This window comes from Pseudorca crassidens, chromosome 21 (genome assembly GCF_039906515.1).
Source record: "Pseudorca crassidens isolate mPseCra1 chromosome 21, mPseCra1.hap1, whole genome shotgun sequence".
NCBI lineage: Eukaryota > Metazoa > Chordata > Mammalia > Artiodactyla > Delphinidae > Pseudorca > Pseudorca crassidens.
Genome location: NC_090316.1, coordinates 10977672 through 10991912, shown reverse-complemented (window position 1 = coordinate 10991912; position 14241 = coordinate 10977672). Strand labels below are relative to the sequence as shown.

Below are 14241 nucleotides of genomic sequence, written 5' to 3'. Positions count from 1 at the left end.
GGTGCGGCTGGGCCGTGAGCCATGGCCGCTGAGCCTGCGCGTCCGGAGCCTGTGCTCCACAACCGAAGAGGCCACAACAGTGAGAGACCCGCGTACCGAAAAAAAAAAAAAAAAATTCACTGTATTTGGAAGGGCATATCTCACCGTGCAAAGTCTGTATCTCTCCTCCTCCAAATTAGACTCAAACATTTTCTATCTTTTGAGACTAGTTTGGTTGGAGATGATCAAAAGGCTATGAAAAAAGAAGAAGTCCTACCATTTGCAACAATATGAATGGACCTTAAGGGCATTATGCTGAATGAAGTAAGTCAGACAAGAAAAAGTACCATATGTTCTCACTTTTATGTGCAATCTAAAAGGAAAACAGAAACAACAAAACTAACCAAAGTCATATATACAGAGAACAGATTGGTGGTTGCCAGGGGGAGGGGTGGGTGAAATAGGTGGAGGGGGTCAAAAGGTACAAACTTCCAGTTATGAAATACATAAGTCTTGGGGATGTATGTATGGCATGGTGACTATAGTTAATATACTATATTGTATATGTGAAGTTGCTGAAAGAGTAGATCTTAAAAGTTCTCATCACAAGAAAAAAATCGTAACTATGTAAGGTGACAGATGTAAACTAGACTTACTGTGGTGATCATTTCACAATACACACAAATATCGAATCATTATGTTGTACACCTGAAACATATAATGTTATATGTCAGTTACTTATGCAGTAAAAAAAGGCAATGGAAGTAGAAATGTTCTACCTCTTGATCTTTAAGTTAGAAAATTGTTAGAAAACAGTCATAGTCAACTCAAGCAGCAAAGAACGGAGAAAAACGTTTTACTAAGCCTATTCATTAAATTAATATTACTTGGTTATAGCTAATACTTATAGGTTGGCTATAATCCAAAATCATTTCTCTAGAACACAATGCATTTGTCACATAATTGTCCCAATTTCAGAAGAAGTGGCTTAATTTCCAACTTGGTTGTATTGAGCATTCAAAATTATAATGTGCTAAAGTTGAAAATGATGGATCTTTTATAGGGTTGATCTTAAGCTCATCTAGTGAAACACTCCCATTTTACAGATGGAGAAACTGAGACTAGGAGCTGTTGACTTGCCCTAAGCCACACAGTCCCTGGCAGTGTCAGGGCCCAGCACCTGGTTTCCTGATTCTCAGGTCAGTTCTTCCAGGCTGCTCCTTGACCAGAGACTATGATCCCAGGTAGTGACTACTCAATGTATTTCTCCAGATGGATATGGATATTTTTCCAAATGCAATGGAGTACAATTCCTGCATCTTTTAAAATAGCCAGAATTAGATTAATACAGGGTGTATTGATATGTGAAACACAGTTAGTACAAGATGTATAATGAATATGTGGTCTGTAATAGGTGTGGTAATACTGAAGACCGAACCTCTCCCAACCCAGTTGCTAAACAGTACTGAGGAGGACGAGGCAGAATGTCTCATCTCTGGAAAACTCAGTGGAACAGACAGGACTTCAAACTTCATCTTGGGTTTAGAATTGTGCAAGCTGGTGCCTCATTCTTTTTTTTAAATTAATTTATTAATTATTTTTGGCTGTGTTGGGTCTTCGCTTCTGTGCGTGGGCTTTCTCTAGTTGCGGCAAGCGGGGGCCACGCTTCATCGCGGTGTGCGGGTCTCTCACTGTCGGGGCCTCTCCAGTTGCGGAGCACAAGCTCCAGATGTGCAGGCTCAGTAGTTGTGGCTCACGGGCCTAGTTGCTCCGTGGCATGTGGCATCTTCCCAGACCAGGGCTCGAACCCGTGTCCCCTGCATTGGCAGGCAGATTCTCAACCACTGTGCCACCAGGGAAGCCCCCCCTCTTTTAAAAAAATATTTATTTGGCTGTGCTGGGTCTTAGTTGCAGCACAGGGGATCTTCCTTGTGGTGTGCGGGATCTTTAGTTTCAGCATGCAGGCTCTTAGTTGTGTCGTGCAGGCTCTAGTTACCTGACCAGGGATCGAACCGGGCCCCCTGCACTGGGGGCACGGAATCTTAACTGCTGGACCACCACAGAAGTCCCTGGTGCCTCATTCTTAATGTTCAGCCCCTTGGTTATGTGACCTTGGGCGAATCACTTCTCTACTCAGCCTGACTCTCCTTATCTGCCCAACAGGGATAATAGTACCTGACTTCCTGGGTTCGCTTCTGCTCTAAAAAACAACAACAATTACATATAACAAATATTTATATGCATAACAAAATATATATTTGTATATGTATATGTGTGTGTGTATGTATATATATCCCATTCCTTGAGCAGCGTATGTATTCAAAGGTTCTTAGTTTCCTTCCTTCTCTCTTAACTGTCATCACAATTTTACTTGACTTATTAATCTCACTAATTAACCTTATTAGCTCATCTATTTCCTAGATATTTTTTCAAAATAAAATTGTTTTTACTTTTGCTCCCCTTTGGAGACAGTAGTAATACTTAAATACTATTTTGGAGAAACACAGTAATTCCCTTTTCTTTCTTTTCTCTTTTTTTTCTTTAAGAAAATACTCATTTATGATATAACTGCCACATGGTCTTGAAGAATAAAGAAAGTCAGAGGATGAATAACTATTTTCCAGAGGACAGGTAAAGCATATTTGGTAGATTAATTCCCAGTTCACCTTCTCAGAGGAAAAGGACAAAACCCTCATTTACCAAGATTCTAAAGAGATTTTCAGGTGAGTCCCTAGCCCACCCCACATCAGTCTTTGCTTTGAAGCCTTCATTCCCCAGAGCTTGGTTTCCTTGACCAGGTCCCAAACCTTTTATTGAGGCTAAGAAGACCAGAGGAAGCAATTGCTGACAGTCACGTGTCTGGTGGCACTCAGGAGAGGGATGGCATATGTGCTTATCAGGGAATCAATCTTTCTGCCTATCATCCTCTTTTTCCTAGGAAGAAAGCGACTTAGCGCAATTACCTCATCCAGAACTATTACCTCACTTTAAACTGTTTATTCTCCAGAGAAACGTGTTTCGGGTCAGGTGGTTCTTTGACCAGAGAGAGGGACTTTTTGAAAGTACTGTATTGATATTGACTGTGGGCCGTGGGGAGGTGTTGGGAACGCTGTCTTTCTTTCAAACCAAGATTTCGTTTTCTATTGGGGTCCACCAGGCAAAAGGGGACACATATTCTGACCAGCTGAGTTCTGGCATCATTCTGGGGGCTCGAATATGGTGCTCTGACTATGGAGCCTTGAACTCAGGGCCAACCCCCCAAGTGTGTTCTTTGCTCTGAAACTGTGTGGCCCGAGGCAATCTCTCTTAAATGACTCCTTCTGCAAATGGGAGAATAAGAGGCAACCGGGAGGTACTTTCAAAAGCAGGGAAATGAAGATTTGACAACCCATTCAAAACAAACCACACTTTTAAGAAAAGTCTTTCCTTCTCATGACAAAGGCCCAGCACGACTTCCTTTCCCAGATACTTAGGAGGAAGGCAATTGCCAGGGCCCAGATTTAAACGAAACAGGAGCCATCAGAAACGAAAGAGCTTTTCTGAAAATTTGGGCGCTTCCTGGGTGATTAGGACCACAGACAAGGGAATTGGGGAAAAAAAGAAAAAATAAAAATCGATCACATACCCCTCATGCACCCATGACTTCCCCACCTCTTTATGTACATGCATGCACATTTAGCTTAGTTGCAATAATGGGTTTATTCCAGTGCTATTTTTTTCCCACTTGGCATTTGTCTTTTTTTTTTTTTGAATTTTTCTGGAGTGGTGTCTGGTCTGATTTTAAAAAATGGAAGCAAGAGGGGCAGGGCTGTGAAAGGGCTCAAAGTTGAACGAAACAGTGGTTTGCAGGAAGCAGCAGACTCAGGCTGCCGAGATGCCCACATATTTCTGCGCTGGGTTCGCCTCCAACAGGCCCGCAGGCTTTGCTCCTATCTTGGGGCGAGCGTGACCTCCGCAAGCCCAGCGGCGGTCCTGCTCCCGAGCTCGCGGAGGCACCTGGGGTCGCGCGCAGCCGCCGCGGGGCTCACCTGCGCCTCCCTGCCGCCAGCCCCGCCCCGCCCCGCCCCGCGCCGCCCGCCCGCCCGCCGCCGCCGCCGCCCCGCCCCGGCCCGGCTCATTGGTTGCCTCTCGGAGGGGAGGAGAAGGGGCGGCCTCTGGGGGGGGGGCGTCTCATTAGCCTTGCGGGCTCCTTCCTCCGCTCCCTAGTCCGGAACCCGGCGGCGGCTGGAACACCGCGAGCGGGCAGTGCGGCAGGGACGGCGGGTGACTCGGGCAGTGACCGTGGCGGCAGCGGTCGCCCCGCCGTGGGAGGCTATGGGGACGCGCGCATCCTCTGGGTGCCCAGCGCGCGGCGGCTCGGAGCGCCCTGCCCTGCTGCTGTAGGGAGCGGCGGTGGAGCAGTCACTCGCCGAAGCCCCCCGGGACCCACTTGCTTCGGCCCCTGGCTCTCAGTGCCTTTCTCCCGGGCTGCCGGGGCGCAGAAGAGGATCCGTACTCCCGAGCGGGGCAAGCAGCATGCGGAGAGCGGCCGCCGCAAGAGGAGGCGCTGGAGGGGCGCGCCGGTGGCTCCCTTGGCTGGGGCTCTGCTTCTGGGCGGCGGGGGCTGCGGCTGCCCGAGGTAAGCGCGGGGTCGAGCGGGAGGCGGAGCCGGGGGCGAGGCGGCCGAGCGGGACCCGCACCTATGGCGTTGGCTTCCCAAGTTGCGCCCTGCACCTCTCCGCGCGCTGAGCGCAGCGGGGTGGGACTCGGGCGGAGGACCTCCGAGGGGACCACTGTCTCCCACCCCAAGTTCGCGATCAGCCGCAGCCCTACAGGTTGCTGGGACCGGGGCCCCTACCCTTCTTTTCCTCTCGTCGTTTGCTGTATTTTCCGAGCCCTCCCCAATTGCTGCAGACTGGAGTCCCCACCTCTTCACTCCAATCTCGCTCCCCCCAGTCCTCTTTACTTCCTTCCGTGGCGAGATCGTTCACGGGTGGGCGCCCGTAGGGGTGTCCGAGAGTTCCTTGGGAGGGGCGCCGGGTGATGAGAGTCTCTGGAGGGTGCGCTTGAATGGAGAGGGCGCCTTTTCTCTGGGGGAGCAGCGCCCAGGCTGAAGTCCGCGAAGCTCGACACCTCTCGGGCGACAGCAGCCCGAGGTCCTGGGCAGCAGTGGGCTTTCTTTCGAGGAGGCCGCGGTGTGCGGGAGCTCGGGAGAGCGGCGTGCACCTTCCGCGTTTAACTGCGCCGGCAGTGCCCCGCCGGGTTAGCAGTTGGCCCGAGGCCGCCCACCCGGCGCCTCCTCTCCCTGCCCGGTGCCGGCTCCAGTCCGGGAGCTCGTGAGCGCGGGGACCCCTGAGCGGCTGGGAAGCCGCAGCTTCTTTCCGACTTAGAAACGTAGACCCCATTTTTCCTGGATCCTCTGGACTCCGGCAGAGTGACATTCTGCACCTGGTTTCAGCTCCACCTTGAGCGAGGACTGGAAGCATGAACCTAAAACCGCGGACTTGCTTTGAAGCTGATCAGAGGCAGTTTTACACGTAGCTTGAGGACTGTGGCTTTACCCTTGAAATCATCCGGAAGCTCTTCCTTCCCGCTCTTTCTTTATTCCTAGGTGTCATCCATTAGGCTTAGAATTTGTAATTGCCTTAAATGATTTACCTAACGCTTGACTGGTGAGGGGTGAAACTGATCTGCCCACCTTACCTCTACCTTGAACGTATTGTGAGTAGCCGGGAGACAGGAAAGGGTGGAAAGGGTTGAGGACGATCACAGAAAAACCAGTGTAATCTCATTTTTATAAAAGCTAACGGTGTGTTAAAAGCAGTCGTGCTGTCTGGAATGAAGAATAAAAAAAAGAAAAAAGTGGATAGAGGTTTTTCCCTTTTATGATCCTGTTCAGTGACTATTTGCATTTCATTTCCTGAAAAGTTTTTGTTTTTTGTGTTTTTTTAAATGGAGCAGGCTTTTTAAAAAGCAGGAAAGGTTTAAAAATGAGCCTCAAGTGATTGCACACACTAGGTGATGGTGAAGCATAGTTCTTTTCCTCGCTGGGAGAAACACAAGCTTCAGCCATTTAATTTACTACAGAGAATGCCTCCTTGCAAAGTCAGCTCTGAGTTGTTTTTAATACACTATTAGGGGGGAAAGCGGGCCTTTTCTGAGTGTTGATGTAAATGTCTGAGTTTCCACTTGCTGTTCTATGCTGAATACCTAAGAGTGACTGACTCCACATACTGACCCTTGGAATTTGGTTGGTGGGGCTGTCTTGAAGCCAGCTTGAAACAAGAGGTGCGGACCTGCCAAAAGCCTCTTGGATGGAGTTTTGCTGGCTGTGAAACTAAGGCTAGCACCTCCTGTCTGCAAGCTGTTCTTCAAAGGACTCCTGGAAAACACACTGTACACTCCGCAGGCTTATTTACAACAAATGTCTTGCACAGATCATAGTAATGTTCAAGACACATGGAGTGGAGCAGTACATCTGACTAATATTTCCCTTGTGGTGTTTTACTTTCTGGGGCAGAAAGCCTGTTACCTTTAGCACCTGTCAGAGATTCCCCAAGAAATGAGCAGTAAACAGGCTATAAAATCTGTGAAGCCACATAACCTGGCTTGGGACAGGTGGGTACAATTAGGGTTTTCAGAACAAAGGGCGCATTTCAAAGTTATTTAAGTTCTCCCAGCTCAGGAAGGTGCCCGCTCATTAAAAGCAAGATGAGATGCACCCAGGGGACATGTTTGCTGAGTAGTTTCACTGGATTCTCTGGGGTTGGCTCTACAGTGTTCTTACTTATCCAAGTAAATAGTTTTTTTGTTCTACAAGCCTTTTCATGTTGGTCTGAACCAAGGTACTCCGCCTTCCCGAAACAACAGGATAGACAGAACTATGCCATTTGCTTTGATTATATTAAGAAGATTGAACAATCAGTAGCCATTTCTTTACAATTATCATTTATTTGTTTCCAAGATCATTGTACCAACTCCTTTTTTTCCCCTTTTCTTTCCCTCCATACCTAATGTAAAAACCCTCTGAAAATGGCAACGAGATTTCAGATGATTGGCTTTGAATGTCCTCAGCGAGGAAAATACACGGGGCAAGGGACTGCCTGCAGAAACTAGTAGTGGCCCAAGGAGCCATGTTCTGGTTCCCTCCTTTGGAAGCTAGACTTAATTCTTGAGATTTATGTACTTGATGGATAGCATACTTACTGTAAGGAAAGCGCTTGGGTACCATGATTACCGTATATTTTAGCACTTTCCAAGTTAAAAGAAGGGGGTTTAAAAGTTATTCATGACCTGCCAAGTGCTAATTGAATCCACATCATGTCACACTGATTTGTTTTTGTTCTTTGAAAAAAGGAGCACTGCTGTGGATCCGGTTGTGATTCCTCTATTAGATACTGTACACAGATGTCCCAGCCTGAAGGCAGGGAGGAAGATGATCTCAGCTGGGCTGAGCTTTCACACAAGTCCTCCTTTTAAAAATTTTCGCGGACAATGAAATCTTCCTTATGGTAACCATAGTGATGCATTAAGGGCAAGAGAAATACATCTGTTTTATAGGCACAGTAGGGTCGCATGGTTCACGCATACTTAAATCCATCTACCTACCTCGTTCCTGCAGTTTTATATCTATGTTCACTTTCTCCTTAACGAACATAATGACTGCCTCCACCACCCCGCATTCTGTTTCTTTTTCCTCCAGAATCTTCCCCTCCAAAGGGCTATGAGAAAAGAGCCTTTTCTTGTAATTTCTTTGTGGGTTTTCCTTTTTGTGACTCTTGGGTTGTACTCTTCGTTTGAGCAGTCCGGTGGTATCTTTTTTTCCTGCCTGACAAAGGGTTCTGCTCAAGAGATCTCTTAAGTATCTCAGCTGATAAGAAGAGATTCATTGTTCTTACCTGACCCTATAGTGGCAGCATCTGTCACCCTTTTTCATAATCTTACCAGGAAAAATAGTAATGTCAGCCTTCCATTCTTCCTCAGTCTTTGAGTGACCCATTTGTGGGTCTCTGGTTCTTTAAGTGGTACCCCATAGGTTGGGGAAACCTATGGAACCCCAGGAATCCTCCGTGAGTTCCATCAAAACTCTACGACTGAGCGGGTCTCGTAGTTCTAGACCCCACTGTCTTAGTAGTTAGGGAAGAAGCACTTTTCTGTCTGTTGCCTCAATGGCTTGTAAATGTTTTATCATCCTCCTTCTACCAAATAAGGACCCAACTTGAAATACTGCCAACTTTCAAGGTTTAACAAGAAATTGGTTGTTCAGGAGATAATGAATATTTGATATCACTCCCTCGGGTCTTTCTTTCTTTTTAAAATATGGAGGCTGGGGACCCAGACCATACGTGTTACAGTCTAATCCCGAAGACCAAGTGTATGAAGAAAGATTTATTCCATAACATTCTCTTAAGGAAGGTGGTGGTGGTGATGCAGGATGTCCTCTTAAGCGGCAGGCACAGATGTTCACAGAGAGCCCGGATGTGTCCCCCTCCTTGATTATACCTTTGCCATTAATTCTGATTGTCCCGTACACTGGGTAGTGCTGCTTGACCCGCCGTGTCATTGTCTTCTGTCCTCCTTATTCTGCCGCCTTCATGAACTAACAGCATGACCGAATAACCAAGGGGGACTTACCTCTGTCGTTCTTGGCCGCATACTCTAGGTAAAGACGCTTGCTTGCGCACCCAGTCATTCGCTTCATGGCCACCACTGGCATGAGACCTGTCATCGTGTTGCTGCCACTCTTTGTGTTATGCCTGTTCCTTAAGAGAAGGCATTTGTGCAGTCTTGCTTGAATATTAGATAATAATAGCAATGACTGTCTTTAGCAGGTGCCATTCATTACTCTAAAGAGTTTTACACACATTAACTTACATAATCCTTAAAGTAACTTAACATAACTTAACTCTTTGAGGTGAGCACTCTTATTATCCTCCTTTTGAAGATAGCAGAAGAGCTGCACAGAGAAGGTAAGTACCTCGCTCAAGGCCGCGGAGTTAGTATGTGGTGGCGCCTGGATTTGAACCTGTGCAGTCCGACTCCAGAGCCCACAATAAAGACGCTTTTCTAAACTGTGCCGAAACAAAATGAGTCTGATATTTTGGTGACATAAGTACTAAAATTATATCTCTATAACTCTGAGACTTGGAGAAGAATTTAGAGGAGCTTAAATAAATCTATAAATGTATTCAGATACGTCTCAGAGATTTATGTTGTACGCAAACAGCCACCCTCTCACCATTCAGCTTAATATACTTTGGGATCAGATTCACACTTAAAATTCTGAGTGCCAGCTTCTAATATGATAGCTTGCTTTCCCCCCCCAGTTTTGAATTTCAACACAAAATATTACTCTGAATACGCCATCCATGGAATGGCAGAACCCGAGAGACTATTTGTTGCCTGTCTTGTATTTTTAGCCTTGTTTGCCGGGGAAATGTGAAGCATGAGATTTGAGAATAGATTGTTAACACCAGAGGCTGCTGTTTCTGCTGTTTTGGGTACTCCTCCTGCGGCTCTTGCAAGGCAGATGGCTAGATTCATTTCCAGAAAATAGATATTCGTTCTATTTTGCATTTCCACTTTGAAACGAACTTTTAATTGTTTGTACCACATTGCGGTGTATGCTCTTACTGTGAGCATACACATGCTGTGCGTAGATAGTTTTCAGAATTAGGCGGATGTTAATGTATTTCAGTTTGGACCCCATGAGAAATCCACTGCACACTCTCTTGTGCTTTTGGAGGATTTCTTTGGAAAGTGGGTTTGTGTGCAGGACAGTGTGGACCGCATATGTTGTTCTCAGCACCCCTGCCCCCTCTGGACTTCACTGGACTGAGAAATTAGGGGCAGAAGTATTCGGGTTGTGTTGATGGGGCTACAGTAGAAACCAAAACACGTAGTACTCTTCTCGGCTTACGGCTTACGTGGGACCACAACAGGATGTAAAATATTTCCTAATATTGTTTCCAAGAGGACAAGAGTACAGGGAGGCCTGCATTTTTCCTATATGATCAGTTTCTTCTGACAGTTTCCTTCCTAATTAAGAAAGCTGGAAGCCAAAAACTGTCTTCCAAGTGAAGTCAGTAACAGCCTCACTTAATGCAGATACTGACTTTCTGCCCCTAAATTTCTGGTTCATAAAATGCAAAAGAGCCTTCCTCCCCAGAAAGGGAGACCTTGGCACTTAAGTGTATGTTTCCACTTGAACCTGGCCTTGTAAGGCTGGGAGGAATAATATGGGGTAATTTCACCACAACACTGAGGAACTTGGCTCAGAATGGACTTTACAAGATGCATTGTTTTGCTGATTGAATGGTGTAATTTCTCCCTCAGGTAAGTCCAAGGGAAAATGACATTGCAGACATCCCAGAAGGTAAGTGATTGGCAGACACGCAAAGGAAGCAGGAGGTACTAGAGGCTAAAGTGAAGTCATCCTGACTACTTCAAGGGTCCAGCCAACACTGGAATAACTACGTTTAATATCATTCATAGATTTTACTCACTTACTATAAAAGCAAATGTATTTACTAAATATTGGACTAGAAGATTTGCCTGTAAAGAAATTTGTGGCATGCCTTTTAGAGTTGTTTGCAGGTGATTGGTGGTTTCTGCCTCGTCACAGTACTTATTTAGTAGTTAGCATCTTTATTTGAATTTAATTTAATAAAATCTACTGGAAGAGGAAGGGAAACCCAATGATCTTGGGTTATGAAAGCTAAGCTGGTAATATTTGAAACATACAAATCAGGGCTTTTCAAATGTTAATGTGCATTTGAATCACTGTAGATCTTGTTAAAATGCACATTCTGATTTGGTAAATCTGGGGAGGGGCCTGAGAGCCTGCATTGCTAACAAACTTCTAGATGATGCCATCTGACCACACTTTGAGTAGCAGGGTCATGGATGACAATAATTCAAGTTTTGGGGGTTTGTTTTTGATTTTTAATATTGATTTTCACTTGGAAGCCAGTACGAAGTGGAATTCTATGTAACAATATTGTAAACGTGACAGAAGAATAGGCAAAGACAAATGTCACTTTTAACACACAAAAACCTAGAGCTACTCATAAAACAAATAGACATTCTGGGAGTACCATTCTGATGTAATATAGCGTCTTGCTTCCGGCATTTGTAAAGATGGATGCAGTATTTTCAAAGGCTTGGATTTTATTTTGAAGTAATTGAGGACTTACGTCTGCATCTACTTCATTTCTGTAAGAAAGAGGAAACTGAGTCCCCCAGAAGTTGAACAGTTTGCCCAAAGTCAGATTTTTGCTAAGCTTCTACCCCCTTTTATCTTACTGTATCTCTTGCCTGGCGCTGCACTTAAAAACGATCCCGAGTTCAGGATATTGAGAGGGCGAGGCTACACTTAAGGAAGAGGTAGAACAAAAACAGTTGGTTAGAAACGAAAACAGAGGAATGTTCACATGGGATAGGGATGCTCGCCAAGGAGCTGGATCCTTGTTGTCTCAACATGGTGTGGGACTAGGTTTTGGGTCCTTCCTTGCTGCTGGACACTTATGTCTACTTGGCAATGCCCATCATAATTACTGTTAACTTACCCAGCACCTGGAGGTGCTGGTCCCATAGCACATGCTAAACAATCATTTTTACTCTAAGCTTATTGCGTTAAGGTATAAATAATATTGAGGATAACATTGCTAAAATTTACTCAATATGGTGCTGAAACATTCAGGAAAATTAGTTGCCAGAAGAAATTAAATAACTGTAAGAGGGTTTTACATTCCCGCCCCCCAACAGATTGAAAAGCCTACGTCCCTAGATAGATTATTCTACAAAGATGATTAAGTGTAAGATGTGACACTATCATGGATGGCTCCTTTGCATAATAATTCATTTGCATGGAATTCGACATTTTTCAGGTGCATTCACAGTTTGGATTGTTTGGGATTTTTACATTCACCCTGATGTTGAACAGAGGATGGAATTAAGGTTTAGAGGTTTTTTCAACCAAGGCTAGACAGAGAGCCACAACTAGTACTAGGACCAGCAGCTGAGTGTCCAGATGGCTTCTGGGCCTTTTTGACTATGAGGTCGTTCTATTTTATTACCAAATAGATTGGTTGCACTTAAGTTGGACCATACAACATTCTGCTCACATGGTATTTGAGACAGGGCATGGGTACATGAACACGTGTGACAGAGAAAGAAACGAGTACAAAATTTCAGTGATACCGTGTTGGCTTCTGGGTTTATGTGGTGGTAGGTTTCTCATGGTTATGAACAGAAGTGGTGTCATCTGGAAGAGGGGATGGTAGGAAATGTGGCAGCAGTGGTTTGAGGCAAGTAAAATTGTGAGTATATGAAAAATGGTATACTGTGGTATGGCCTAAGGGGTATGGAAAAAGTTCTGAGGAATTTGCTGAGCTATAGTATTTTCTTTTTTTAAAAAAAATTTATTAAATTTATTTTATTTTTGGCTGCATTGGGTCTTCGTTACTGCACGGGCTTTCTCTAGTTGTAGCGAGCGGGGGCTCCTCTTCATTGCGGTGCATGGACTTCTCATTGCGGTGGCTTCTCTTGTTGCGGAGCACAGGCTCTAGGCGCATGGGCTTCATTAGTTGTAGCACGTGGGCTAAGTAGTTGTGGCTCACGGGCTCTAGAGCACAGGCTCAGTAGTTGTGGCGCACGGGCTTAGTTGCTCTGCGGCATGTGGGATCTTCCCGGACCAGGGCTCGAACTCGTGTCCCCTGCGTTGGCAGGCGGATTCTTAACCACCGTGCCACCAGGGGAGTCCCATGTTTTCTTAAAAACAACAAAGGATTTAAAATTTAGTTCATTAAATAAAAATCACAATTAGTTCTGCAGTTTTATTTTAAAGTTGTCATTACAGACACTCTTTAGAAATATGGTACTGGCTTCATAATCTGCATCACTTTCTAAATACTTTGTCTTTATTATTAACTTTGTGCTTTATTTTTTCTTTCTGTATGTAGCTGCGGAACAAGGTTAAAGTATTTTAATTGGTATTTGGAAGGTGTGTGGTGGCACAGTGCATTTGGACTTGCGATAATAATTTTCATCAAAGTGTCTTTAAGAATTATCTAACCTATTTTAGAAAAAAATACAGACCTCAAAATAAAGTTCTTTGCCAGAGAAATATGTGTGTTGTAGGCCTTTTGAAAGGAGCTGAGGAGATTGTAACTGTCCTTCATCCGAATAGGTGACCCTTGTATCTCTCTCAGCCCAGGGACCAGCAGCTACAGTGATTGCCGGCAGCTTGCATCAGGAAATTTCCAAAGTTGTCTCCCATTAAAAAAAAAAAAAAGCAAAGTCAGGAGGTTCACAGGTTTTGTCAGTGTGAGGTGTGTGGGTGGGATGTAAGTGTTTGGGGGTTTGCTTTAAAGAAAGAAAGGTTTTTAAAATGTTTGTCATTTTTTTCTCACCTTGGAGAAAACAAACAAACAAACAAAACAAACCCACCCACCCCAAATACAAAAATGAAAACTAAAACCCATTGGCTGATTTCTCAAGTTTAGCAGACAGCTTGAAATGTACATCCGTCTCGGATAGCAATGTGAAAAGACAGCTCTCCCGTGTCATATCCTGCAGCAGACAACACCATTACTTGTGCAGCCAGTTACTAATAATTGTCAAGGGGATAAGTGCTTAATGCATGGATATCTGTGTGTATGTATTATGTATTAGTAGAATGTCGTATATCATCATTATGGCAAACTTACATCATTAAACTTCCATGCTGTTAATTTAAATGCCATTAGTAACACTTAAACTCGAGACGGAGACACAGTTTTGACTTGAAAGTTAGCTTCTTAATTTGAGCGCTCCCGTTTCTCTTTCTCCCTGGTCTCTCCCATCTAACCCCCAACTCTCAGTCTGCTCTTGCTTCCTGTCTCCTCAAGTCAAAACGGCCTTCCCGTTCCAGCAGTGTGGTGGGCTGCAAAGTTCAAGGCTACATGGCCTCCAACATGTCCCTTTTTTTCTGGTTCCTTTTATTTCTTAAATGAGAAGAAGTGACGCAATTATCGTGAAAGCTCCTTCCTGCTCTAACATTTTATGATGCTGTGTATCGTTTTCAGTACCCTTTATTCATGGTATTTTTTTTTATCATTTCAGGAAGCATTTCTTGGCGTTTTAAATAGGCATCAAAACCTTCGATAACAAATACTCTGAAAGTAGAATTTTCAGGACAAGTTTGTAGGACTTGAAGAATGATGCTGGTGAGCCTTGCCTTTAGCGTTTTTAAGAATGCATCTTCAATAAAAGAAGTGTAATTTTATGTATCGGTTTCTCTTA

At 44.7% G+C, this 14241-nt stretch overlaps 1 protein-coding gene across 2 annotated transcripts in view; it reads left to right on the top strand.

Moving 5' to 3' along the window:
- Window positions 1-4199: 4199 nt before the first annotated feature.
- UNC5D (unc-5 netrin receptor D) overlaps window positions 4200-14241 on the top strand; it is a 591371-nt gene continuing 581329 nt past the window's right edge. For both annotated transcript variants that reach the window (XM_067721525.1, XM_067721526.1), the window contains exon 1: window positions 4200-4597. In XM_067721525.1, coding sequence (XP_067577626.1) covers window positions 4495-4597 — 103 coding nt within the window. In that variant the 5' untranslated portion in view covers window positions 4200-4494. The remainder of the gene's footprint in view (window positions 4598-14241) is intronic.